Here is a 14,080-nt window from a genome sequence, read left to right as displayed (position 1 = left end):
GCAGGGCAGGGAGAGGTCCTTCCAAAGCTTTCCAGGTGTGTCGTTCAGAGCTGGTTCACATCTAAAAATACTTTAACCTTAAGGACCCAGCTTTGAAATAAAGGAAAAACCACAAACTGAGCCGTGAGTGGTTTGAACATAAAACCACAAAGTGTGTGAGGGAATATTTTATGATCCCACTGCTGCTCCTTAAGGATTAGGTTATTCCTAATTCCTGATTAAAGCCTAGGATGCTTGGCTGATACCAACTCAGCTTCCCTGGTAACTGGGAGCCAGGGGAGGGAGATCATTCCATGTCCTTCAGCCATTTCAGGATGGAGGAAATGCCGGCGTGTTTATGGTAAAACAATGTTTTAATAAACAGCAGCATAAAATAATCAGTGTTTAATATCATCTCTGGCACGTGAAATACAAAAATGCACGTATCTCAATTATAAAATAGCCTTTGTTATTACATTTTTTTTCATGCTTGCCTAATTGAAATGCCCATAATTAATAACTCAATCATCAAGTAATACAGTGATTAAACGCATGCAGTGAAAACAAAGAAAGATATTTGTATAAGGTAGTGGCTGAGTATCACCATAATATATTTCAGGAACATCTACATCAGGGTAAAAATCAAAAGAAACAGCCCAAGATATAAAATGCAGAGATGTATTTTCACTTCTGCTGTACAAAAAACATCATCACACTTTTGTGCAAAAAGATAAAAATAAAGTCCTATTATACAACATTGTCAACTGAGCACAAGATTGGTTTTTGTGGACAATAAAAATATTATTCAGTACAAAAAAAGAGTCTGTGGAAAATGTACCGTACACAGCACGTGTGTAACTCATTAAAGTGGTTTCAAATGAAGAATCTCGATTGGTTCTACCTGAATGGGTATTTTAATGACACAAATGGTGCATTTCTAAGTGGAAAATCAGCACTAATTCACATTATTAGACACAATTGCTATCGATGGATTTGCTGCCTGATGGAATGTGAGTCTCCCTTTTTCCAGGGTTACTGGAGTCAGAGTCACTGAAATGACACAATAAATATTCCTGGGAAAACTGATTGTCATATACAAAACTGTGGTTTGGCGCTTTTCCATTACACAGTTGCATAGCAACAAAAGGATATAAATTCCTGCTTGAGCGACTAGATCATGAAATGTTAGCTCTGAAGAAGTTGATTCAGGTTCTGAAATTAAAGCTCTTTAATTTCATTTCCTTTAAGGCAATTCCTTAAGAACTCCAGCTGTCCTTAGCAGCCAGCAGCAGATGAGGTTTGTAGACTGCAAGCTGATAACTCGAGCATTTGTGCTGTCTCATAAATGACATTTTTTGGTCTGAATCTGAGCTCAGACTCCTGACTAAACCAAAGACCAAAATCCCACCTGAAGTAATTTATTCAGCTCTCAGATCACATATTTGACACACAACCCTCGACTGCAAAATTTACAGATATTTTCCCTATTGGCACTGAAATTGCACACCCAGATCTCCGAATCTTTGCATCTCCTAAAAAAAGAGACAAATATTAAAATATGGTTTTCAGTATTAAAAAAAAGTTCCTGTGATTTAAACCACGCCGGAGGTTTAAAAAGCTGTGAAAAAGTGTTGGATAAAATGTTTTTATTTTAAAAAAAACCCTCAAATTCCCTCTTTGAATTGTTGGTGGCACTTGGAGAAACGTGGCCAAGGCTGAGGATTCCCACCACGAGGATCTGTCTGGTTGTGCCTGCCCATCCTGGCGAGCAGTGCAACTTCACAGAAGACACTTTGCTGCAATGTCTGTCCAACAACCAGAAGGATCTTTAATAAAATATTTGAATAGAAAAAAAATCTTTCCTACCACTTCCGAGTCTGCGTCGCCAAGAGCGCTATTTACAAAGGCCTCGCCTATTTACAATTCCGCCGAAATCATGGAGTCGCTGGGTCCGTGGATGCTGGAGTCTCCCAACAGGGAGGACTGCTTGGAGTCAATTTTGTAGGGTTTTTGAGTTTTATTGCCAAACACTGTCATACCCATCCCCGCCGGGTGGCTGGGAATGGCCATGTGGGATAGCAAGGGAATATTGGCTTCCTGGTTGGATCCCGACGACGGCAAGCTGGTGACGTGGCCCGTGCTGGTGGAGCCGCTGGCGCTGCTGGGGGAGCGGCTCTTGGGCGGGGGACAGTGCTGGATCACGCGGGGAGGGCCCTGCGGGGGGTAGTGGGCGGCGGGGAAGGCGGCGTATCCCGGCGGGATGGGGTATCCGTTGATGGGGATGTAGCGCTGGTTCTGAGGTAAGGGCGGCCCCATGAACCCCGCCATCTGGCCCTGGGGGATTCCCTGCGCCGGGAACATGTAGTTGGGATACCTGGGGTTGCTGAGGTTGCTGACGGGGCTGGCGCTCAGGGAGGTGGTCTGGGTGGTGGCGTTGCCGCCCGAGGGGGTTGTGGAGCTGGTGTGGCTGGAGAGGCCCTCCCAGGAGCGCAGCCGCGCGTGGATCTCCTTGAAGCGCGGCCTGCGGGAGGGCAGGTCATGCCAGCACTCCGTCATCAGGCTGTACATCCTGGGGGGACAGTCCTCGGAGCACGGCAGCAGCTGGCGCTTCCGGATCATCTCGATCACCTCCTGGTTGCTGAATCCGTAATACGGCTGGAGGCCGAAGCTGAATATTTCCCACAAAACCACTCCGAAGGACCAAATGTCCGAGTCGGAGGAGAACTTGCCGTACATGATGGCCTCGGGGGGCATCCAGCGGATGGGCAGCAGGGACTTGTTCTGCACCCTGTAATAATCGGCCGAGTAGATCTCCCGGGACAGCCCCAGGTCGGAGATCTTCACATGGAGCTGCTCCCCAATCAGGATGTTGCGGGCGGCGAGGTCCTTGTGGACGAAGAAGTGTCCGGCCAGGTACTCCATGCCGGCCGCGATCTGCACCGCGATGTGCAGGAAGTCGCCGTGGTCCAGGCTGGACTTGACCGTGCCGTCCTCGTCGCTGCTGCAGCCGACGTCGGAGTGCGGCGAGCGCATGACCAGGAACTCGTGCAGGTCGCCCTGGTTCATGTACTCGAACAGGAGGCACACGGGCTGCTCCTGCGTCACCACGCCCAGCAGGCACACGATGTTGGGGTGGTGCAGCTCGGCCATGAGGGACGCTTCCTGCTGGAATTCTGCCCACTGCTGGGGGTTGTTAAAGTCCTTCAGGGTCTTGATGGCCACGAGCTGGGCGTGGTCCATGCCCGGCAGGTAGAGGTGGCCCTTGTAGATCTTGCCAAAAGCGCATTCCCCCAGCTCCTCCATGAAGCGAACGGCAGAGAGGGGCAGCTCCTTGGCTTTACTCTGTGAGAGAAACACCAGTAACACATCAGGACCGAAACCAGCCTTTTTTAAGTGAAATCTCTTGGTGCAGGATGTGTGGGAGCCAAGGAGACGGGCACAGGAGCAATGATCCCACCCGAGGGACACCAGGATCCAAACGGGATCACCATGCTCCAAAAAGTAACAAAAAGAATTCCTTTCCATCCTCTCCACGAGGTCAGATACAACAAGAACTGGACCCAAATATACACAGGAGCCATCAGCATCTCGGCATTTGGCCTTGGGCATTTCTGTACTTCCAATTGAATGTGACTAATTTCAGGAATTGAGGCAATTCCCATGCTCTAAGAGGTCCATGCTGAAGTGTTTTATGGGCCAGGGCCTGGAATTTTAGCAGGAAAAAAATTATTTTGTTTTAAAACCATGGCCTTGTAGCCAATTCTGCCTTGAGTTTGCTATTAACCCTTCCAGGTACAGCAGAGCCTGTTTCTGTTCCCACTATTTCTGTTCCATCCTAAAACCCCGAGAGTGGCCAAAGGAGAAAAGCAAACCTTTTAAACATTTATTGCCCTTCAGAGTGCAGATATTCACTCCTGGGCCATAAAGAACCCGTATTATTCCCAACTTCCACTTGTGCTTGTAACACCCAAACCCACTCATTTAGGGCCCTCAGTAAAGCCACAGGTAGTAATTTAAGGTTAATGAGTTTGGGATCTAGGTTCTGTAAATGAGTGTAAACATTGGCATTGGCATTCCTGAAATCATGCGAGGGCAGCTTTCCAGTGGCAATGTGGGAAAAGAACTGACATTTCAAATAATCACAGAAAAAAGCCCTTTTAGCATGAATTAATTCTAACTGTATTGATCACTTCTGACTTTCAGACAAACACTGCATTAATAATCATAATAATGATTATGATAATAATAATAATAATAATACAGCCATTTAAGCAGGCAGCCCAGTAGACTGCCCAGTGATGGCAGGAAATTAGCTATATTGTTGAGGAACAGATGGTTTATATTACCCAAATCCTTTAGGCTAAAACTTGTTTAGGTCTGGCATATTGTAAATTATATTTTAGTAATGAAAGTGAAATGACCTCTGTCTGACCTGAGCCTGGGTCCGTCTGTTTGAATCAACAGAGTGGAAAACTGGGGAAGAAAATGAAGTCATAAAGTTTTGGCAGGAAGGGCTCGTTCAGAGTGAAGCAGTTGTAAATCTGCTCGGCTTTTGTTTGACAAGTATTTGTCACACATGGGTGTCCGAAAGGTAGGGAAGTGTAAAATACACAAGACGCAGCAGGTCAGGGGAAAGGGAGAGGGAAACCCACCCCTTCCACCTCTTCTTCAGCTCCATGACAAGACATCCTTAATTTATTATATTTCTGAAGGCAATTAAAACCCCTTAAAACTGGAGGAAATGCTAACATTCCTGTTTATCCAAGCAAACAAGTGCCTCAGTGGGAGCTTGAAGCTTAAATTTGTTTTCACCCAAAGCTGACATCATAGCTGGCTACGTGATTTAAAAATAGGATTCCACTTCCTTTCCTTGAAAATATTGTTAGAAAGGCCATCAAAACACTGCGGACGGGGTGAGCTGGCTTTCCCAGTGGGAAAATCCCGAATTAGCAGAAATAAAATGAAAATATTCTTGCAGCACATGACTTGCAAATTGAAAGGAAGGAGAATGGTCAGTATTTTCAACAATTTCCAGGCATTTCTGCTTCCCTGTGCTGTGTGTGCCAGCAGGAAAGGTGGGAATTGCATCCTCAATAAAAGGATGCTGAGATTCCCATTATCTCCAGTTTAGCCAGGATTGCACCCCAAATTCCCAGCAGAACAGGGAGCAAGAAGCAATCCCAAATTTAACAAAATATTCCAGGAGGCTGGATGCAAGATGTGGTTTGGACACTGACTTGTTAAATGTTTTTTGCACTGCTGCCAACATTTTGAGATAAAGTTACTCCAAGCTTTACAGGAAAGTTGGAATTGGGAACTTCCAAGGAGAAGGAAGATAAAATCACCAGGCCAGTGTGTGTGGGACTGAGACAGAGATTTTCTCTCTGAAGTGCTTCAAAAGAACAAAACCCATCAAGTTCTTGAAGAGCCAGAAAATATCCTGAGTTGGAAGGGACCCACAAGGATCAAGAGCCTTGGCATGGTGTGAAACACAAGGGAAATGCTCTTCCAGGGCATTCCTGTGCCTGTGGATGGCAGGAGGAACTTCCAGCCCTGCCCTGGGTGACACAGCCAGGTCTGCACGTCCCACTCAGGAAATCAGGAGCACGAGGTTGATCGTACTTAAATCTAAATGATTTTTAAAAATTCTTCCTGAATGTGGGCTGTGGTGAAGCCAAACAGGAGCTGGGCTGGCCAGAGCTGCAGGCAGAGCTTTGGGGCTGTTTTGGTCATTTCTCCTTTTAACTGAAAGGATAAACCTGAAAAAGCAAGGAACAAATCTTTCCAGAAGTGATGTCAGCTGAGCGAAAGGTGACAGATGAACAGAGCAGAGCCATGAGAAGCTCTCCTGGGGAAATGCTGAATCACATCTTTACCTACATTACTCTTTCACTTAAATGAGATGTTCTAAGAGATGCTTCAGGAAGGGGTTCCTTGCTTTATCACACAAAAACTCCATCATTTCTCCAGGGACATGGACACACAGGGAATTACCCCCTTGGTCCAGCACACGCTGCTGCTGCTGCTGAGAAAACCCTCACAAAAATCACAGAAATCACAGGCTGGAAACCACCTGAATATTTCAGTGCTGAGTTGTTTGACACATTTCCTTCCCTGCCTGTGGAGACAGCGAGTGTGGAGGCAGAAATCTGGGATTACCTTTGGCTTGTAGGCGTTGAGCATGGACATCTCCACGTTCTGCCCCCGGACGTGCTTCGGCTGCCTCTGGACCGGAGGGGATGAGGATTTCTGGTTGTTGCGACAGATGCAGATGAAGAAGAAGAGCAAGGCTATGGCCAGGGGAATGGTAACACTTGGCACCAGGATGTACAGGATTTCCATTTTATTCTTTTCCTTGGAATCCTTGTAATCTGGTTCAGAAAGAAAAAAAACCAACCATGAATGAAGCATCCCACAGAGACAAACACATCCCTGGGCCAACTAGAAGTGTTAAAAAGAATAAAACATCCATTTTATCTTGCTGAAATCCACCTTGAATGCTGATTCATTTTATTAATATTAAAAGAAAGAATTATTTAGTGGAGTAACAAACTGTCCCTGTAAGGTCAAAGGTACTGATGGGCAGGAAACAGTGAAATGATGTGAGGTGGACTTTGCTTGGGGTGAAATGAAGTCATGGCCTAACACAGATCCACAGAAAAGTGAATTTCTAGAACACCTTATGGAAGAAGCTTGTGGGAGGTGCCCCTTCCCATGGCAGGGAGTTGGAGCTAAATGATTTTGAAGGTCCCTTCCATGCCAGGCCATTCTATGTTTCCAAGAAAAGCTCTGGTGGGAACACAAACTCCTTATTTTGTGTCTTGATTTAAGACAATTTAAAGGAGAACACTCTGGGAGCTGCCTCCCTTTAAAGGGATTGCCTTACCAATCCCTTTCCAGCAAAAAGGAATGGATATGAGGAGATGAAGTGAAAAAAAGAACAGCTCCCTACAAGCAGAACAGCACCAGGGAAGCTGGAGCAGCGGTGAAAAGGAAGGATCCAGAAGAGCTGGGATGGAGGATGGTGTAACACAGTCCAAAGGCTCCCTGCAATCCTTGCTCCCTCCCAGGGCTCTTCCCAGCCATTAATTTTAGGAACATGATCCCCTCTTTGCCATTGCCTAGGATATCCAGCACTGCATCCCTCTGGCTGGCTCTGGCTTCCCAGGGAACGCTGCTCGGAGGGAAAAGCAGCAGGAGAGGGGAGAGGCTCTGGAGGAGCTCGGGCAGAAGGACAGATCCTCCATCCTGAGTGCTCCGGGCACAGCGACACTGCCGCCTGCCCTGCTCTGCCATTTCCCAGGAGCATTCCCAAGGTTTAGGCTGGAATTACACCCGGATTAACACACTCACTACAGGGGAACTTGGAGGATCCCGGGAGCCCAGGCCGCCCTGGCTGCTTCCGAGGGCATTGGCAATGCCTGAGGCAGCCTTAGGGAGTCTGGGAGGACGGGGGATGTTTTATTATCCCTGCAGGGTCACTCCAGTTTGTTTGTCTGTGTTTTCCAGGCTGGATTTGTACAAGTGCTTAGCGGCCCACACAGATCTCTTTTATGCACTTCATTAAACATGAACTTGATCTGGAGCTTGGGCTTGACTCAAATTGTGGCAGAGGCAAAGTTCAAATGGTTCTGCATGGCACTTTGCATAACCCCTCTCCTCTTTCAGGCTCACACTGTCCTCTGCTCCCCCCACGCTCCTCTCTGATCATTCCTTTCAGATTAAGTCGTGCCATTGGGTTTTTAATTGAGAGGGGAGGTATCCCAAATATTCCTACAGCCTTTGGGAAACAGGAGATGACTAAAGCACCGTCCCCATGACATTTTCCCTGTTCCCAGAGAGGCAGGGATTCACACACTGCCCTTCCCCTGTCCTTCCAAACCGTCTTAGGCTTGGCTTTGCTAAGCCTCATGCTCGAATTACGCCGTGTTTCACATCTTCCCGCAATCAGGCTGACAAACTTTGATGAAACAAATCTCTCACAGCTTGTGAGATACAGTTGAAGAAAGGAAAAGAAAGCAGCAGCACGAGGCAGAGGGAGACCTGGGCACCAGTTCATCACCTGAGCTATTCCAGTCAAAGGCAATTATTATTCTTATTAAGTAGCAGCCCCCCCGCAGTGAAGCCTCATTAGGTTAATGGGCTTCTTGGGAGCCACCCTAATTAAATCCATTTCCCATCTAGGCATGTCCTGGTGAGGCAGAATGCACAATACTGATTAAACTGGGCCTCAAATGGCTCTTTCAGCCAGTGCAAAACCGGCAGAATGGGAGTCCCACACAGTATTCTGGTTTTAATATGCAGATTAGCACTTAACAATTCAATTACTGCTCACCTGACCCAGCTCTGTCTGTAGTTAGAATAATAAAGCCACGGAACAACGGGTACCATTTAAGGCAGCAGTGAGAGGTTTTGGCAATTAAAACCTTTGTCAGGAATTCTCCAGGGCAGCCCCTATCTCAGTTATTATCAAGCAAAGCTTGAAAATCAGAGACTTAGGCTCCAAAAGTGTCCTGGTATCCCAGATCAGGAGCCTGAGGCCGGCTTGGCATCTCAGAGCCCATCTAGAGGGGACTGGCACAAGAATATTCAGAATAGTTTTTGGTTATTTCTGTTGAAATAACAGCAGAAGAGATACAGGACTCAAAAAGTGTGGGGGAAATCACAGAATTGTTGAGGTTGGAAAAGCTCTCAGAGATCAGCAAGTCCAACTCTTAAACCAGCACTGCCAACACAGCTCAGGCCTTGTTTAAAAAACAGAGGTGACATTGCCAGGTGCTCTGAGCTGCAGCTGAAGTTTGTGTTTACAGAACTGCCCTGGCTGCATTTAGGGTTTGCAAAATGAACAAAAAGGGAGACTCAGCTCTCATTTGATTCTGCTTTTCAGAGACCCAGGGGAAGCAAGTGGAAGACCTGAACAAATGGGTCCTGATTGTTTTATCTGCATGTAGAAATAACAATATTGATAACAGGCCAAGAAAAAATGCAGCTATTTGCATGGACATGCCAGAAATGCACTCAGAAATGTTATGGAAATTCAAAGTTTCACACAAAATTTCATGTTGCCCTTCAAGCTGTCACAGTAACATTTACCTTTCCCCTTGGAAAGGAGATACCTTTGATGTCCCTGCTCCATAGCCAGAACCAAATTAAATTTTTTCTGGTTATGGTTATGAACATTCCTGCAGTGAGACATGTTCTGAGTCTGCTCCAAAGTCTTTTTCAATTAATGGAAAGATGGGAATCGATGCCAAAATGGGATCTAAATTATGTTCTTACTGAAAGGGTAGATGAGGGGGAAGGCAGACAGTCTGGGCTCTATCATGTGCATCTCAAACCCTCTCCCTGTTTTTGGGCCCCTCACAAGAAGAAAGCCATGGAGGGGCTGGAGCGTGTCCAGGGAAGGGAACGGAGCTGGGGAAGGGGCTGGAGCAGCTGAGGGAGCTGGGAAAGGGGCTCAGGCTGGAGCAAAGGAGGCTCAGGGGGGACCTTGTGGCTCTGCACAAGTCCCTGACAGGAGGGGGCAGCCGGGGGGGTCGGGCTCTGCTCGCAGGGAACAGGGACAGGAGGAGAGGGAACGGCCTCAGGCTGGGCCAGGGCAGGGGCAGGGTGGACAGCAGGGAAAATTTCTTCACTGAAAGGAGTGTCTGGTCCTGGCACAGCTGCCCAGGGCAGTGGTGGGGTCTTAAAAAGGGATTTAACAGCCGTGTGGATGTGGCACTTGGGGACGAGGGTCAGTGGTGGCCTTGGCAGTGCTGGGGGTGGTTGGACTTGATGACCTCGGAGGGCTTTTCCAACCTAAACATTTCTATGTTTCTACGATTTAATTTGGCCTAAAGAGTTGTATTGATTGGAACAACAACCTGGAAAGTCAGGAACACTTGAGCTGGCAGTGCACAGCCATTCCCCAGGAAATTATTTTCATGCCACCACTTTGTCACTGCAGGGGCAGCAAGTGCTCAAAGGTCTCCTCAGAGCAGGGCCAGCCAGCCTTTCCTGCACCTCTGTTATTAGGGATTTACAGAAGACACTTTGTGCACTTTTCTCCCACGATGTGACCAAACCCTTCCCCTTTTTGCCCCCAGCTCAAACCCAACCCGGGTCAGGCATTACCGCAGGCCGGGACATCACAGAGCTCCGACTTGAAGTTCTCATCCAAGGTGAAGCACCACGGGGCATCCTTCTGGTTTCCAGGGTTCCTGCAGTAGGAGTGGCCCCCGTTGAGCTCGGGGTACCTGGCAGCAGTGAAGGTGTGGGTGTGGGGGTACTGCGAGTTCCAGGGCTGGCACTGCCGCCCCGAGCGCGTCACGCTCACCGTGCCCCGGTAATCCACGCCCGTGCTGTTGTAGCACTTGTGATCTGCAAAGACAACCAAAAGCCAAAGCCACGGTTGGTGGTGGATGCAGCATCCACGGGGATGAGCTGTTGGCATCTCCCAGCAAACTCCTGCTGGCCCAGTTGGGGAGCGTGGGCTCCCAGTTTGCTGCGGCTGCAAGGCTGGGCCTGCTTTGCATTCGCATTCCTGGGAGGATTTAAAGCTTATGCTCCTGGAATGAAAAGAGCTTCTGCCAAGCATTTTTAATATAGGATACACAAAGGAAGTCAAAACTCCAGTGGGAACCTGAACTGCAGCCCTTATTTTCGTAGGAAGGTGGAGAACTTGTGGGAGCCATGTTTTATATTTGACTGTTCAGATGTGGAAGTGTTTGGAACAGGCTGCAGCCCAGCCTGATCAAAGAGTGGGCTTAGTCAGAGCCTAAAATTAGGCTGGCTTAGGCAGGACAGCCATGGATCCAGCCCTACAAATGTTCCTCCTGACAAGCATCCCTCCACTGCAGCCGTGGTGCTGCTGGAGCATGTGAGGCTGAGGTGGGAAGAAGATGAAGGAGGCAGGGAGGATGAAGCCACCCATGTTCCTCAGCATCCAAATGCTTACACTCCATAGTTTTCTATCCCGTATTAACTAGAAAAGACCCAGAAAAATCCTTCAGAATTCCTGAAAAAATCCTTCAGAATTCCCACCCCTTCTGGACAAGCTGGGGGAAATGCTGGTGCTGGGAAATTCACCTGAGAGCTGTCAAAGCCCAGCACTGGCTCCAGCTGGGATGCACGAGCCCTTCCAGCCAATCTTGGCACAGCAGTACCTTTTCCATGGAGAAACAGACATTTTTCACTTACTTTTATTTATGGGATCAGCCATTGGAATCCCAATCCGGATACAGTTGACAGCCTCGGGGCTGTCGGGCTGGGGCAGATCTTCGCAGTTGGGCAGCTTCAACCTCATCAGGATCATGGGATTAGACCTGGCAAAAATGTACTCGGTCTGGCACAGGACGTTTTCCAGGATCTCACACTCATCCCGGCACAGATCCCGAGGTTTGGGAGCCGAGGAGGTCTCATCACAGTAGGGGAAGGCGTAGTGGCACAGGGAAGGGATGGCGAACTGGGAGCACTTGTCCGACAAATGGCTGGAGGTGCCGATCATGGTGAAGGCAGCTGGAAAACACACACAAGGATTTGATTTGGGAATGTTATTCCCGTGCTGTTGCCTTCCCAGTGTAACCCTCACTTCCCACTGCAGCTGTTCAGGTGATGAACAGGAATGCACAGCACTAATTACACTGGAAGTCATTAACGATGCTGATTCCACTGACAAGGAAAACACATCAGGTTTTCAACATGGGATTAATGCTAAGATCATTACCCAACCCCTAAACTTAATTATTCCTTTAATTATTCCTTTTTTTCCTCCCAAATAACTTAGAATAATTTACAAATTCATGTAGTATTTGGAAGCCCAACAGGTAAACCCCAAATTCCTGCAGGGTGACAGCACCGGTTCCCTCGTGGAAGGTGACAACTTTCATACAATCCCAAATAACTTTTCTAACGAAATGCTGGAAGATTATGAACTGGTAGCTGCACATTGCCTTTGTTGGGGCAATGAAGAAGCCTTTTTTTGCAATGCTGACAGTATTTGGGGACAAAGGGAGAAGAGAAATTTGGGATATTCTGACAGCAAGGAAAAAAATCTGAATATAGAGATGCTTACCAGGGCGAGGATCAGGCCAAGTTAATTTATATAAAAACTAGAGAATATCATGATATCTATGATGTCTGTGAATTCAGCAACCCCATCACCACATCCCTCAAAAATAATGGTAACTGGTTCTTCCCTAAATCCAAAGGAAAACCTCTACCTGCTGGATTATTTATGCAGCCTTTCCCAGCACCTAAATTATTCCAGGCACCTAAAATCAACTAAGGCGGGCCCCCCTTTGCTTTCAAAACTTGCTGGGATAACAGCAGCCCTGAGTCTCCCAGGGGCTGTAAACACACAGCCCCTTCTCCTTGAAAAATCATTTTTTTTGGTGTTCTGGGGGCAGCTGGAGCAGCAGAGACACCCGGACGAGCTGGTGGCAAGAGGGAATAAAGCCCAAAGAAAAATAATGTTACTGTTTATAAAACTCCAGCAGCTTTTTGGGAGCAGACAGCTCAGTGGGGAAGCTGCCAAGGTGTTTCTACCCACCTGTAATCTGATTTTCTATCTCCCCCTGCATGTGCAAGGACTCCATGTAGATGGTTCTGTTCCCAATGAAGCGGGCGCAGGCGATGCCCCTGTAAGGCTGGCAAAACCCATCCTCCTCATACTCATCCCTGAAATCAGCCAGAAACATAAAGTTGTGACTGTAAAATATTGAAAACAATCAGGATTATTTCCTTCTATTAGACAAGATCTTGAATGTTTGTTTGTTTAAATACACCCCCTTCATCTGCCTGGTAAAAAGAGGCGTTTCAGCTTAGCCAAAATACACATGGATGTTGTATGAAATGAGTGCTCTCAAGGCTCTGCTCAGACCTACACCCAGCCTTGATTAGAAGAGAAATATAAACGGCCTGGAAAAATGGGATTTATATTTATTTAAAGCAGCTAACACATAGTTTTCTATTTTTGAACCAAGCTCCTCCTTAATATTGATAAACACAGCAGGAAGAGTCACGCAAGCAGAATTTAAAGTTTATATAGAAAATCCAACCTCTGCCAGCACCGATACCCTGGAAAGAGGAAATGTTTGCTCAATCTTCCATGTGTGGTAACATTTAGTGCTAAGACAGACCCAAAGCTGAGACAGGAGTTCAACAGACACATTTCTTTCATTAGGTGCTTTCTTTTAGGCAATATAGGAGATATTTAATACAGAAATCCAGATGGGAAATTATTTGCCAATGTTCTTCAAACAAAGCAAGGAAAGGAAATTACTGAAGCTCTGAAGACCAGGGCAGTCCCTGGGTATTTTGAATAATCAGCAGTGAACAGGGAGTTTTTGGGGGGTTTGGAGGAGGGGTTTTAGTACACGATCCCTGAAATCCCAACTGCATGAATCAGCCCTTTAAACTCCTATATTTTGCACTGAGATTTTCGGGATGGATTTTCTGGACAGACACCTCAGCTCTGCTGAGGTCCCAGGAAAAGGAGGTGCTTAATGAAAATTTGCTGATATTTTCTTTGTTATTCATGCCCAGCCCGGACAGCTCCTCTATGGCTCTCAAATTCGGATAAATGATACTGGAATATCCCTAGGGATGATGACAGCCGGGTAGGGAACAGGTTACTTCCTTTGTGTGTGGAATTCTCCCTCCCCCAGACGCCGAAAGCCCAACAGTGGAATCACACTACGCCTTAATAAGGGAAAAATCAGAGCTTTTTTTAATCAACACTGCCATTAAATTTAACAAAAGCCACTTTCATCCCCTCCTGAAGACCTTGGCTGTGAGAGCTTGGAAATGCAAATTCCATGGGGGCTCTTTGAAGTCGCCCGTTCATTGTGTGCTGCCTTAGAGAGCCAGGGCCGCTCCCAGTGCCCTGTCACCGCGGCCAGCGCCAGCTAATGGGATTAGTGGGAAGAAGCGCTGGGATCGCCTTCCAGGGCACCCCAGACACCTCCGGGCACTGCCGGGCTACCAGAGCAGCGTCCCGGGATTCACGCAGCGTTCACGGGGAGAAGCCAATCCCCAGGGATTAAGCGCATAATTTATGAGTGTGAAGACGAAGGGGTGGGAAGAGGGGTGGGAGAGACGGAAACCTCCTCCATGGACATCC

The 14,080-nt window shown here is 47.4% G+C and overlaps 1 protein-coding gene across 2 annotated transcripts in view; it reads right to left on the bottom strand.

The window, feature by feature from the left end:
* Nucleotides 1-447: 447 nt before the first annotated feature.
* Nucleotides 448-14,080, bottom strand: part of ROR1 (receptor tyrosine kinase like orphan receptor 1) — a 146,565-nt gene continuing 132,932 nt past the window's right edge. For both annotated transcript variants that reach the window (XM_082286702.1, XM_082286703.1), the window contains 5 exons: nucleotides 12,509-12,636; nucleotides 11,158-11,475; nucleotides 10,093-10,338; nucleotides 6,139-6,350; nucleotides 448-3,321 (listed from right to left, as the gene is read on the bottom strand). In XM_082286702.1, coding sequence (XP_082142828.1) covers nucleotides 1,897-3,321; nucleotides 6,139-6,350; nucleotides 10,093-10,338; nucleotides 11,158-11,475; nucleotides 12,509-12,636 — 2,329 coding nt within the window. In that variant the 3' untranslated portion in view covers nucleotides 448-1,896. The remainder of the gene's footprint in view (nucleotides 3,322-6,138; nucleotides 6,351-10,092; nucleotides 10,339-11,157; nucleotides 11,476-12,508; nucleotides 12,637-14,080) is intronic.

This window comes from Coloeus monedula, assembly GCF_965178545.1.
Source record: "Coloeus monedula genome assembly, chromosome: 9".
In the NCBI taxonomy this organism is placed as follows: Eukaryota; Metazoa; Chordata; class Aves; order Passeriformes; family Corvidae; genus Coloeus; species Coloeus monedula.
The sequence above is the reverse complement of the archived record's forward strand: the minus strand, read 5'-3'. Positions and strand labels throughout refer to the sequence as shown.